The sequence below is a fragment of the Pholcus phalangioides genome, unplaced genomic scaffold (genome assembly GCF_987345545.1).
Source record: "Pholcus phalangioides strain wild (caught in Gottingen) unplaced genomic scaffold, Ppha-v1.0 ptg000010l_1, whole genome shotgun sequence".
Lineage (NCBI taxonomy): Eukaryota > Metazoa > Arthropoda > Arachnida > Araneae > Pholcidae > Pholcus > Pholcus phalangioides.
Window position 1 is genome coordinate 12,498,517 of NW_028301603.1, and position 15,154 is coordinate 12,513,670.

The window sequence follows — 15,154 nt, forward strand, 5'->3', positions numbered from 1 at the left end:
CATCCAGTCGCACGATAAACTCCTAAAATATAAATATTACCAGCAGGGCCGTCTTAAGGGCATCATGGGCTCCCGGCCCAAGGGATTTTCCCGAGGCCCTACCTGGAAAATTCTCGAAAAACTTAACTACTCTGTTCATTTTTCTGAGGCCCCTCCTCTCTTGCGGGTGGGCCCATGCGTTAAGACGGCGCTGATTACCAGCTCTGTAATAATAGCTTCATTAATTAATCATCTACGAGTGCTAATCAAAAGAACAAATTTGAATAGAAAATATCTCATAATGAATAGCTTTCTATAAAAATGAACGTATTTGGTAGTAAGGAGTTATACTGACCAGGTCAGCCTGGATGAGCTTTTTCTTGATGGTAGGCTTTGCAACTTTCATTCCGGGGGGATGAACCGTGACTTGCTTAGGCCTAGTGCTCTCGCCGCCGCCACCAAGTGAGCCCGAACTCAACTTTTTCTCTTGCTGGAGAAGATAATAACAATATTTAATAAAAATAATAATGGACATCTTATATTACACCACGATTTTTTTTTAAAACTATAATCAGAATCACTATTTAAAATTTCATCATGGATGCTGCAATGGCAGGATGATTTCCAATTTTCATTAGACGCTATATTTCTCTTTACAAACATCACTCCCCCTCAATGTTAGTGTCCAGTGAGTTCGGAATCGCTATTTTTATTTATTACAATCTTATGATAAATAAGATTATATATAAGATTATATCTTCCGGGTCATTCAAGTATTACATCAGCATCGAGGGGGTTTCGGATTTGCTGACTTTTGATGACAGGGGAGAGGGGGGGGGGTGTTTGAAGGTTGCTTACGTCATCAACCACCCCTTTTTGAAGATATGAAATATTCATATCTTCAGAGCTGCTGACGAAATTTAGTAGACGGGGGGGAGGGGGGGGGGTCAGTGTTTTGCTGACTTTTGCTGACAGGGGGGGGGGGTCAAAAATGGCTGAAAATCTGTTTATGTAATACTTGATTGGCCCCTTCTCAATAATCTTCTCACACGAAGCAAAGGACCAATCAACCAGATTTGTACCAGGAGTCGGGCTGTTTTCAATTATATTCTGTGCGTATGACACGCGTTAGGTTATATTTTGTGAGTATGAAGGCCGCGTTCAACTTTTTTGTGCGTGTTGAAAAATACTCAAGATTATATTCTGTGCATTTGAAAGCCACATTAAATTTATGTAACGTGATCTTCACGTATTCCCAAGGGGATCGGCATGATACGTCCAGGGAATTTGTTAGTTTAGGTTATAGAAGACATACATGCCCGAACCGGGATTTGAACCCAGACCTGCACGCACAGTGAGAAGCTAGTTCCGTAACCACTCGACTGCCAGGCGGCATACATATTCTCTGTGCATACAGGCAACGCCTTCTATAGTCGAATCCCGTTATAACGAACGCCAATAGACCGGAGGAATCACTTCGTTAAAAAGAAATTTCGTTATAAAGGAATTCCAGGTTACCTAGCATTGTTCCTATGTAAACTTATTTGGGGGATTAGAAAAGTGTTCGTTAAAACGAGATTTTCACTGTAACGGTATTCGTTAAAACGGGATTCGACTGTATAGCAGAAAGCCTCCGAGCGAAGCTCGTGAAGTCACTGAAGCCGACCATTTCGCCTATAGTCATTGGATATACATTGGATTTACTACTACTAAACACACGTGTGTACCTCGTCCATATTACTCTGCGGAACTTCTAACGAATTGGTACATGTTGGAATGTGCGTGTCTGTGTTGTGAACCTGAAGCTTGTTTCTGTTTAATGGGGGGCTTGTTATAGTGCTGCCATCTACTAAATATTTTCCGAACTATGAGTGAAGTGTAAAGTTTTAAGATTTTACCGTTGTGGGCCTGTTGCTCTCTGCGGTCATTGGATATACTGCAAAAAAAGGTAAATATTTCACATACACGTCGGACTGCTATATCCAATGGCTACAGGCGAAATGGACGAGTTCAGTGACATCAAAGCTTCGCGCTGAGGCTTTCTGCTATAGAAGGTGTTGATATTCAATTGTATTCTGTCCGCATAGAGACCGAATTCAATTATATTCTGCGCGTATAAAAAAAGACCACATTTTCAATTATATTCCGTGCTTATAATAAAGGCCACATTCAATTACACTTGTCGCTTATGATGGTCGCGCTTAGAACTTTTTCCCGCTTAGAACGTTTTCCCCTACGTGTTCGTGGGCCCAACTTCAACTAATGATCATATAGATTTCCCGTTTAAAGCGTTTTCCCGCTTACAACGCTTTTAATAACGGTTTTTTTTAAAATGTTATAGTCGGGATCCACTGTATATTCCGAGCATATAAGGGCCGCATTATATTCTGTGCTTATGGAGGTCACTTCCAATTGTATTCTGTGGGGTCTGTAGGCCAAAACAAACCAAAACACCGAATGACGCCCCGACCCACATCAAATTGTATTCTGTGGATGTGAAGATCAAACTGAAACTCGATTCCGACCCGCACCAAATTATTTTCAGAGCATAAAAATACTAGCCCTTCAAGGACACTGGTGTGTGGCTGTAAATAGATTAATCATCTGAATCAGTGATGGTAACTCGTGGGGAAAAATTGGCTAAAATTGGTAAACGGGAGAAAAATTTTTAGCGTTTGTGGGAAATTTTTTTTGAGAGTTTTTATCCAATAAAAAGAATTTTTTATTTATTTAATTTTCTGCTTTTCTAAAGCTAAATACATTACTTAAGTAGGTATTTTTACCTATAGATGGAAACACATTAGTTCTGAATTTGGAAGGGAAAAACTTGCTCAAAAGGGAAATCTTAGAGAGAAATTTTGGCACGATGTGAGGTTAATTAGTAAAACGAAGAATTTCTGTTCATACAATAAGTAATGGTTCAAAATAATTTAGACGCAGCATCAACACTTCTCATTACCATATTATTTTGTTGAAACTAATGTTATTTGAGATAGGAATGAAAAAAATTTTAAGGACATACATTTTTCGTTTTACAACGGGCACATTCACAGTTTTTTAAGAGCATAAATGCATGCTTTATAGAGCATTTTATAGAAGTTTTAGAGCATAAAATCTTAGCCCTAGTGATCATTGTAATTTAAAATAATTTTCATTTCATTTTTGATCTCTGATTTATTCGAGAAGCTTCATTAATATTGATCCTTCATAAATTTTCAGTATACAAACTATGCTAACATTGTAAAATGGTAATTGAATTGTTCTCCGAATAACTGAATACCTCGCTTTATCGGATATTGTGTGCTCGTTGATATCCGATTAAGCGGGGCCGACTGTATTTGGTGATTTCGCTGTGCATAATCGCAAATGCTCGCAGCTTGAAGGGGGATCAGTTATATCTTATTTTCTTCTCATAAAAATGTATTTATTGATTCACATCTCAACACACACAGGCAAGGATTGCCCAATTACAGAGATGGAAAAGATAAGAGAAATACAAAACACACACAAAAGGTGAATACAACAAAGTACAAAAACGAGTGGAACAATGATTAAAAATACGATACTGAGAAATACATACGGAAAAGCATAATAACATGAACATTCAATACTCACATATAACTTTTAAGAAACTCCCTTGTTATTGAATTGAACATATCGGGTTTCACATCGCACTGATTATATATATTGCACATCTCAAAAATAGGGGACCGTCGTAAAATATTTGTTCGGGGTTTAGGCAGGCGAAAAGTCTGCCAAACACAGGCCTATTTCCAATTGGCACAGAAAAATCAACAAGTTGAAGAAGATCGCGGTCATCAATTATATGATTGGCAATTTTATACAAAAAGCGAAGGTAACTTCTTCTTCTTCGGCATTCCAATGGTTGAAAATGGAAAAAACGTCGCAGTTCAGTTGTACTTACGTCATTAATGTAGGCGTGGAATTGCCTGTGAAATATAACGTAGGAATCTGTTCTGGACTCTTTCTAGAATCAGTGAGTCTAGATTGTTGCGAGGACTCCACATAATAGTGTAATACTCCAGTTTCGGGAGCACAAGTCCTGAAAAGTGTTGCGATTGATTTGAAATTGTTGCTGGTCATCACAACAAATCCTAGCAGTTTTAAGCATTTATTTGTGAGATCATATATATGATCGGTAAATGCAAGATTGGAGTCAAAGAAAACACCAAGGTCTTTGGTTACAGAAACACGACTGATTGAGACTGCATCAATGGTGTAGTCAAATTCGGTCGATGACAATTTTCTTGTATAGCTGACGCCGTGGCATTTACGAACATTGAGCCCCACACCAATCATGGAGAGACTCTAGGTCTTTTTGTAGAGCCCATGCAATCTTCCAAACTCCCAACCTCGCGATAAATTTTCATGTCATCAGCATACATCAGACACTTAGATGCACTGAAGCACCGAGGAAGGTCATTCACGAATATTAAGACAAGCAATGATCCAAGATTCGAACCCTGAGGAACACCTGATCCACTGACATACTTTGTTGAAATTGCGTTATGAAATACAACTTGGGACGTTCTCAAATTTAAGTATCTGGTGAACTACATGATAGAGTTCTAGGACGCATTGAGAGAACGGAGTTTATAAAATAGTGTATGGTGATTTATTTTGTCGAATGCCTTAGTGAAATCCGTGTAAATGACCTCTGTCTGATTGTTGGCGTCGATCGACTTGGCAATTTTTATTCTTCACGTCATCATAAAATTATTATTTAATACCGCAGAATTCTCATCCCATTTAATATAACGTATAATTCCCCATAAGAGTTGTGTGATTTCCCTCGATCCGAACTCATATATTTTGTTCCTATAAACCTTATATGAGATATACAATATATTGATGAGATTCATGGGAAAATTATTTTTGACGTTTCACATATTACTCAAACCTCTAAGCTTCATCAGATGGAGACTTGCGTGTTCATAACGATACGTCATTATCAATATCACTTCATTATCTGAGTTTCAGAGATTACGATCCATCTGCATGGATTTTGTCACTATCGGTTGTGTAATAACTTAGACTGAATAGATAGATAGACGCGGATATAACTCTACGTAGATAGGAAACCATATAACTCCACATCTCTCATCAATTATTCCTCGAACTCTTACTCTTTTTCTTTCTCTTACTTTAGATTAATATCGCACATTCTCTCTTTTTATCTTTCTTGGAATATATATATATTCATTTCCAGACGTAGGATAACAACTTTCTGTCGTAATCGTAGATGGGATAATAACCGTATTCCGATAACTGTTCAGGATAACCAAGGATTACTTACTTGTGGGGGGGAGGGGGGAGCTTTGACAATGTCTTGTCAGATATTTTCAAAACATGACGAATATGAATGGTACATTCGGCCTCGCTTAATCGGATATCAACGATTCCAGCACATAATATCCGATTAAGCGGGGTATTCGGGGAATAATTCAATTGTCATTTTACAACGTTAGTATAATTTGTATGTTGAGAACTAATGAGGGATCAATGTTAATAAAGCTTCTCGAATAAATCAGACATCAAAAATGAAATGAAATTGTTTTTAATTGCAATGATCACAATATCTAAGATTTTTACTTTTTCATTAGGAAAGTTAGCACCCTCTAATTGGCTCAACGGAGAACAAAAATGAAATAATTAAGCGTACGTATTGAAGAATACTTCTAGAGTACATACTTTCGAATATATTTATCGTACACTAGTAACATATTTTCCATTAATTCTATAAATATGTTTTCATTCAATAAAAACATTATCTGTGTTCATAATTGGCTTGTGAAGCATAATGTTCGATTAAGGGGGTCCTTCAAGTATTACGTCAGCATCGAGGGGGAGGGGGTTTCGGATTTGCTGACTTTTGATGACAAGATGACGATTTTCGACGGCAAGTAATGTAAATATGTAAGGCTGTTACTTCCAGCTAAGTACAGAAGATTACTTTGATCGGGGACCCGTAAGGTTGAGGCGTCCGGGCACGAAACCCTTCAAAAGAGGGAAGTTCATTGAATTTTATCCCAGCGGTCCGGAAATCGACCTTATTTATAAATTTTTTTTGTGGACCGTTTACACTAAGGTTTTCCACAGCAGCTGTGGACGGAAAACGTTTACTAGTAATTCATCTGGACCACGGCTCTATAAGGGATCTTCTGACTTTGATACCGACCGTGATAGCCTTTATTCATGGTGATTATGTTCGATGGACGTCTCTGAACGACGACATGAATCACTTTCCCACATGATGAATCAGTGATGATGTATTTCCAAGATGCCCTTACATTCAATATCGTGAGGTGTGGGAGGCAGAACTACTGTACATAATAAGCAGGTGCCGGGAAGTTCAATTCCAATACCTCTGCATAATATCTCTGGGCGAAGGAGCCGGAGATGTCAAAAGATTGAGAAAAATTGATTATTAAAGTTATTTCAGTAGATTTTTGAACTGAGAAAAAAAAAAAACTGCAACTGCTCTACCTGATTCAGTGATAACTTTACTTTTGTCTCCTCTAAAGTTTGAAGGAAAAAAAAAGTGACATAGACCGTTATTCGGCCGAACACTAACATTTTGTTTGAAAAATCGACTGACAAGTAGAAAAATAAGCAACTGTCATAGCATACTTTAGTATATATTTCGAAAGTATTCACATAACAATACTCCATAGCAGTTTCTCAATGGATGCTAAAAGAAGGGACCCCCCCCCCCAAAGGTTCGTGTGATCACCTTGGGCCGAAATTTGTGAGAGAGGAACGGGCCGACTAATACGAGATTTGTGTATCTTGTTGGGATTTTTCCGTCCAGAAATAACTAGAGATTTGACTTTTTCTGCGGTGAACGTAATGAATATGAACTCAAAATGTATGAAATGCACGTTATAACATTTTCGAAAGTAAATAACATATGCTGGCAGCAGTGGTTCTCAACCTATGGCCCCCCCCCCCCCTGCAGTCCTGGGATGTTCTAAGAGGACCACAGGTGAAAATCAGATGAAAGAATGGGGCCGCCACAAGTGGTGGAAGGGGGGCCACAGAAAACTGTGAAGAAATAAAGCTCTCAAGTGAAATATGATGTGTAGAGCCCGGAAGGCAAAAAGACACTAAAAGTGCCTAAAATAGGCACTAAAAAAATAATTTATAATTTTTGGAAGAAAGAAAAGAATAACTACAAATAACTAAAAACTAAGGTATTTAGTGTCCAAAAACTAGCTGACAAATCGATTGCACTTAATCCATCTATTGTTTTGATTACAGTGTGTAATAACTGCATTATATTATGCAAGTTAAATTGATTTCAAGTCCAAAATAAAATGTTACTAGACCCCTCAAAATTAGGCCATTTCCAGGGCTGCCATTACCAGACGCGGAGTCGGTAGGGATAATGATCTGTGGGGCTCTCGAATGGGGGAGTTGCGAATGATTCTCGTTTATTTGTTGTATCATTTTTTGAATAATCATTTATTTTTCTAAAAAGAAAAATTAATTTTTTTGTATATAACCACGCATGAGGGCCTCCTTCAAGCGTGGGGACCCAACGTGACCGCATCTGTCACACGCCCCAGAGGGGGAACTTTTGCCAATTTTTAATCGAGTACTAAATATGTATGTTTAATAAATAGCCATGGTTGTTTGCAGTGCATTTATGGTGCAAAAAATTAAACCAAAACAACATGGAGGGCCCCCACAGAGCCCTGTCTACTCCTACTCCGCCTTCTATGAGCAAGACCTCTTGAATTGACGAAAGGGCATTTTGGACGAAAGAGCTTCGGTAAATCATCGGTCACGGGCTGCATTCATCTGAAACAAAACCATTCACGTCTAATCATGGCCCCCACATCCTGTAGAGGGGCCCCTAGGCTGGAATCTTTTGCGGGCCCCTCGGTCAGATTTTTAACGGGCCCCTTCTGTAGTTAATTTATAGCGTGAAAGGCAAAAAAATGATGATAACCTTCCCGGGCCCTGTCAGCCCCCCCCCCCTCCATGTGGGGGGCCATGCGTCTAATACCATCCGGTCAAAGCAAAATTAATTCATGCCAACAGCAATCTCTCAGATCACTTGGATGCGTCTAAATGTAGTTGCAGGTGGGGGGGGGGGGGGCTCTTTTGATGATAATTAATACTGAGAGTCGGAAATTTTTAAAAAGAGCGATTCTTTTGAAGTTTTCAATGCCAAAAATATCCAAGTTTTGCAAATTATGACCGCTGAAATTCACTAACAAACTTGAAAACATGTTAGAATACGCACGCACACACATTTATGGCATTTTGCCTGAACTTCCGGGCTCTAATGATGTGAAAGAAATGACTACTGTCATGTAAATGCAGTGAAGATGCTGTCACCCCTCTTTTACGGCCAAATGATTAATTTGACGATTTTTTTCTTGTCCCGCCGGTGTGCGCAAAAGAGAGATTTTACTGCATATGTAAGCTGTTACTTCTTCAGTTAAGTGTGGGGGGCCCCCAGAACATCACTTTGCCAGGAGGCCATGCGTAAATTCCCCTACAAAAAGGAAGCTTACTGAACTCTAGCCTAGGTCAGGCGTGGACCAAGGGTGATGTGTCGGGAGGGTCGATTCATCGCGTAGGTTTGTTGGATCGTCTCGTATTTTAAGCACATCTATCTTTCCCATATACAGGTTATTCGGTTTTTGGGAAAGATGTGATCACCCACCTTCTGGATCCATTCCTGACCTAGGGTTCCACAGACCGGCCTTATTGTTATGAAATTTTTGTTCATTATAAATTTAATTTTGACTAAATTCGATAAGTAGAAAGGTTCTCGCTCTTGAATGAGGGTAGGGGGCCCCGGATAAGACGGGGAAGCAGGGCACCAGAAGAATATATACAGTCGAATCCCGTTTTAACGAATACCGTTATAGCGAAAAATTTCGTTTTAACGAACACTTTTCTATAATCCCCCAGATAAGTTTACAAAGGAACAATGCAAAAACCCGAAATTCCATTATAACAAAATTTCGTTATAACGAAGTGATTTCTCCGTTCGCTTGGAGTTTGTTATAACGGGATTCGACTATATTCCAAAGGGGATCATGGGGGCTGGAAAAAAAAGGTTGATTAAACACCGCTTTACAGTACAATGAAATATACATACACTATTCACTCGTTCTTTCATCTCCATATCTCCTGCTGAACTGGGGCCCGGTCGGACCGTGGCTCCGGATTCCTCTGATGACGCCGTGGATGAAGCACCGCCACTGTCTGCGCCCCTGCCGCAACACTCTACTTGACAACAAGAGGACGAACTTCTCTGAAGATAAGAAAGGAAGAAAAAATTACACATTTTTTGCAATAACTTCCAATATTACATCGATGTTATACACATTTTTTTTTTAGGTGAGCGTGTATAATATTCACCTAATTATACACATTCTGCAACTTTATTATTAACGAAGGTGAGGGGGAAAAAAGCAAAGCTATAGCTTGTCGAAACGCCATTTGCATCCACAGTTTACATGCAAATGACATTTCTGAGTGCAAATTAGAAGACGTTCACAAATTACGAAGCACGTTCACAAAGCACGATTGCTAAGATTCATTGGAATCATTCCATACCTACGAGTGTATACAGTGGACAGTGCCGTCTTAAGAGCATCATGGGCCCCCGGGCCAAGTGGTTTTTTTGAGGCCCTACCTTGTAAATTCTAGTAAATTTTAATCAGATCTGATTTCTGTGAGGCCCCTTCACTCTTGAGGCCCCCGGGCCGTGCCCGGGTGAGCCCATGCGTTAAGACGGCACTGACAGTGGAACCTCGTTTATACGTCACTCAGTTATTAGACTTTCACATTTATACGACGTTCGGTTTCGGTCGCAATATTGGTTCCTTCCTATACATTTTAATGTTAAAATAATTCATTTATTCGACCTCAAAAAAAAGAAACCTCAATTATTCAACGTTTAAACTTCTACTCGAACTCCGAATCTTTCGGAAAAACGTCATTTTATATCCATCAAATGAGCAAAATTTTTGCATGCAGTAAGAAGCGCGTTGCTGCAACAGTTCTTTTTGCATGTTGCCACCGCAAAAGCCAGATTTGTTGCAAATTTTTTGGGTGATTGCCGATACATACTAAAATAGCAATTGAGCTGGCTGATGAGCATTTTAAAGTGGGCACTTGAGTGATTCGTTTATTGCTTGATTCTGAGGATACGCGGACGCGGCGAGCTCCAAAGAAACGAGTTTCAATTGTTTGAGAGACGGCCATATGTCCTTTTAGAATTTTTCTTTCCTCCCGGTGTTTTCTGTGTTATCCCCAGAGAATTCGAAAGTCCATTGTAAGGATTTGGAGCGTACAGGTTCTGTCAATAAGGGACATTTACCGTACAGACACACACACACAGTAGTTTATCATTTCTTTTGATCATTACCTGTAGAATTTCCTTTTTACTGTAGTGCTCGTGTCAATCAAAGCCGCCTTCCGTAATGTCGATAAACGAAAGGCGCTTTCTCTGAAAGATTATTTGGAAATTTTCGGAAAAATTCGACAAGAATCTTAAATTAATGACGAAAGTTGATCTTGCAAAACAGTTGAGCAACTTTGTGTCAAGTTTGAAACCGATTATAAAGCAGAGATGCAAAATCAAAGGCCCCCCCTAAGGTTGCGGGTCTTTGATTTTGCCAGCTGGTTGCAAACCATCTACTACAGTGGTTCTCAACCTTTTTTGACTCGCGGAGCCCTTTTCGGTCTTTTCTATGGCGGAGCCCTGCTTGACTCGAGGAGCCCTTTTTGTGAATAGTTTTTATGGTAGAACACTGCAAGTCACTTTTTTTTTTAATTTACTTATCAAATTTGCCAATTTATTTTATTTCCCTCGAGTGGCCGCGTAGCCCCAAGGGCTCCATGGAGCACCGGTTGAGAACCGCTGATCTACTACATAGTTTCCCAAACTTTCTGTTCCATCACCCCCTTCTTCAAAACATTTTCCTCCTCATCCCTCCCCAATTGGCGATATTGCCCACTTTGGGAAACACTGATCCACTACCAAAAACATCAAGAGCACAAAACGGGAAATTTTCCAAAGCATAAAAATAATGTTCTGCGGATTTTATTTCTCTAAGCCAGTGGTTCCCAAACTTTTTGAAGCGCGACTCCCCCTATATAGGGCGACCATGTGTCCCGATTTCCGGGAAATTCATGATTTTTTTTATTTTGTTAATAAATAAAAATGCCCATGAATATTCCTGTAATAAATGATGAATGAAATTGAACTATTTTTAAATATTTATAGTTGGCAGAACTGTTTCATCATGAGATTTCGAACTACCCACGTGTTTTTTTTAGTTTTAAAATCCTCCGGATGGTGTCGTCAAACACAGCCGCATGTTATTACAGGATGTGCATGTTGCGCATCATTATGTTGCAGAAGCGAATGACTCGATAAAAAAAATTCAGGGTCGTCCATTATACCAGACGCAGGGTTCAGTGAGAAAATATTCTCGAGTCCCTTCGTATAGAAAGAATAATTTTTGCTGATTTATATTGCAAGAGTTCGTGGTGTAGGCCTAAGCCCCACAATATTTTCAATCCCCCCCCCCCCTCGTTCGTCCCGATATTTTTGAGCGTCCCAATATTTTTTTTTTCAATAACTTCACTTCTTTATCAAAAGAGCTTCATAAACGACAGACTAGCGTTATTAATTGTTATTACCGTTATTAATTAATTTCCCCGTACATATACTCTCGTGCGTAAAATTACGAGAATCTGCACATTGTGTCTATTTGAGGCATCATGTGGGACGGCCGCACACCCCCTTCATGTGTTTGACAAAGGGGTCGCTGACTGCCTACGAGGTGTAGAGAAGAGAACTTAGAGCCCTATGTTCGATATTTTAGGGGCACAGTTGGCCCTCGGTTCCTGTTCATGGACGACAACGCTCGTCCACATCGGGATTATCTGGAAAGTAAGGATATTCGCGGTGTATGGATTGGCCAGCCGGATCTTCTGACCTAAACCCCCCCCCCCCACCACCACCAATAGAACATGTCCGGGACCCTCTTGGGGCAAAAATTGAATCTCGCAACCCCCCCTCCGAGAACCATCCCGGAGCTAAAAACTGGGTTGCTTCAGGAATGGGGCCGATTGCCTCTGGGGCTTCTCAACTGCCTCGTGTCCAGTATGCCGTCACGCTGTGCGACCTGTTTGACTGTGTGAGAGAGGGGAACCGTACCCCGTATTAGAATAATTTTCAGTTCGATCTTGCAACGTGGATTTTGGACATTCCTGCAATGATGAGCTTCACTGACAATCATACGTGCGTACTATGACTTTTGTACGGTATATTCTCTTTCTCTGTTATAACTGTGTATTCGGACAAAATTTCATTAAAATCCATTAGTTTTTCAGAAATTCGACATAATGTGCTAATTTCCTTAATTTTGCACACGAGTGTATATATTATATATAATATTGCATTCAGTCATTCCGTTGAAAATAACCTGTTTACCAACGTTTTTGATAAAATAACAAACTGAATAAAACTTCGACTGAGAAACGGGAGAAAAAAAAGTCGGGACGACTAAAAAGAAAAACAGGAAAAAAACCGGGACTGTCACAGAAAATACGGGACATCCAACTCGCAACCAATTAGTAAAATCACTCCTCGCAACAGCGAGCTCTAGAACTATCTACCCATGCACGTTGTTGGCGTGACAAAATAGAAGGGGGGGGGGGGGAAGTAGTCATATAACTATATATACACTAAAAACAAAAACCTCTCTTCTAAAGACACCGGGCGGGACAGAAAACATTCGCCCGCAAAAGAGAGGGTGACCGTTAATCAGGGGTAGGAAAAGCATACTTTTATTATGTACGGGGAAATTATATTATTTGGCCGTTAAAAGAGGTGGGGTGACCGCAGCCGTCATTTAAGGGGGGGAGGGGTTTACTGTGACATGACTTGACTGTGATTATTTTACAAAACCAATGCAAAAATTCAACAACGTAAAAAAGGTTCCGTCATTGGTCGATTTTAAAAAAAAAATTATAAAATGCAAATTTCATGCTCATGATGAATTTCAAGTATAACCAATTCAAGGATCATATTCTAATGTATGCGCGGGAAAGAAGGCTGTAGGTAATACCAAAGCCTCCTAGATACTACTTCTAGGAGGCTTGTTTCCTACTTCCCATAGGGGTCATTCAAGTATTACGTCAGCATCGGGGGGGGGGGGTTCGGATTTGCTGACTTTTGATGACAAGGGGGGAGGGGTGTTTGAAGGTGCGCTTACGCGTCATCAACCACCCCTTTTTGGAGATATGAAATATTCTGAGCTACTGACGAAATTTTGCTGACAGGGGGGAGGGGTCAAAAATGGCTGAAAATCTGCTTACGTAATACTTGAATGGCCACATAGCAGCAAAAAGTACTAGTCACCCTTGAGGCACATCAGCACAAAATTTAGCTTGTTGTGCTAATGTCATCGAGATACCCGTAAACTTTCCCGCCATTCTGTTCCGGTGCCCAAACACGGGCTCTTCTCATGCCCTGGCGACAAACAGCCGAAAAATGCCAAGCAAAAATAAGAAAAGTGTTAAGATACGGTCTTAAAAATATGGGGATAAAAACTACAAGTCATGCAAACCATTGCCGGCAGTACCGTCTTAATGCATGAGCCCGGGGGCCTCATAAAAAATGAGAAGTAGTTGAAATTTGAGAATTTGCTAAGTAGGACCTCTGGAAAACCACTTGGCCCGGCGGCCTTATGATGCTCTTAAGACGACCCTAATTGCAGGATAACCGTGGTAACATGCTGATAAGTGAAGTTATGAATTTTTCTGTTACTTGACTAGAGAGGTGCAACAGGTGCACCCGCACTGCCCCCCCCGCCCTTCTAGGGGTAGAATGGGCCTAAATGCAAATTATTTCACAGGACATAGTAATTACTACAAGTACTTATAGTTACGGTACTGCTGGCACTTACAATAAGATTTCCATTGAGATGTTGTCATTGGTGGATAAAGCACTATTGGCGAAGTTGTTCGGTGCCCAAACACGGGCTCCCATGCCCTGGCGACAAACAGCCGACAAATGCCAAGCAAAAATAAGAAAAGCGTTTGGATACGGGGATAAAAACTACAGGTGATGCAAACCATTGCAGGCAGTGCCGTCTTAACGCATGGGCCCACCCGCGTACAGCCCGGGGGACCCTCAAGAGAAGAGGGGCCTCATAAAAAACGAGAAGTGAATTTGCTAAGTAGGACCTCTGGAAAACCACTTGGCCCAGGGGGCTTATGATGCTCTTAAGACGACCCTGATTGCAGGATAACCGTGATAACATTCTGATAAGTGAACTTATGAATTTTCCTGTTACTGGCACTCAGTGCCGTAACTATGGAGGTGCAACAGGTGTACCCGCACAGGGGCCTCCACCACTTGAAAGGGGGTCGGATATGGTAGAGAATTTAAGAGAAATGTGGATTGTTTCTGTGCATCGCCCTCTACCGGAAAAAAAAATTTAACCGTTTTTTTTTTTCCTTCTGTACCAAAAAAACCCTCCTCTTCGTGGGAATAAGAAATTCCCACTAAGATTTCCGGGTTTAAGCGTTTTCTCGCTTACAACGTCTCTTCATGACGATTTTTTTTGAAAAACGTTATAAGCGGGATCTACTGAATTTGCGAATTTATGAGACAACCTGTACTTTTTTCCCCGTTATTAGTCGATTTTTTTTGTTTTTCATCAAAATGCACAAATTTTATCATTGAATTTATTTTTTTTTTTTAGAGGAATGAAAATACAGTGAAACCTCGCTATACAACGATACTCGATACGACGATATAAATCCCTCTAAAACGATATTTTTTTTTCCAAGTCTTGTTTTGGAGAAAAATGACTCTCTATGTAACGATAATCCGCGTATACAACGATATATACAATTGATCCCCCCCCCAGAGTATCTATCGTTATATCGAGGTTTCACTGCACGCAGAACATTGCAACTACTGTATTTTTAAAATTAAATTTTTTTCTAGCAACAAAAAAAAATTGGCAAGACGATGCCAAAAAAAAAAGAGCCACATACAGCATAAAAAATATCACGGTGTCACATTCTTCAGCTAATGCTAGCTAGCAGAGCACCAGCAAAAAAGATTAGCCGGGCGGGCATGCTAATGCCAGCGAGACGCCCGAAA

The 15,154-nt window shown here is 40.1% G+C and overlaps 1 protein-coding gene across 1 annotated transcript in view; it reads right to left on the reverse strand.

Annotated features, from left to right (window-relative positions):
- Positions 1-15,154, reverse strand: part of LOC149080939 (leucine-rich repeat protein soc-2 homolog) — an 85,331-nt gene that overhangs the window by 25,749 nt on the left and 44,428 nt on the right. Inside the window, exons 2-3 of the mRNA XM_089237632.1 lie at positions 9,119-9,274; positions 335-469 (exon numbers count right to left, since the gene is read on the reverse strand). Coding sequence (XP_089093758.1) covers positions 335-469; positions 9,119-9,274 — 291 coding nt within the window. The remainder of the gene's footprint in view (positions 1-334; positions 470-9,118; positions 9,275-15,154) is intronic.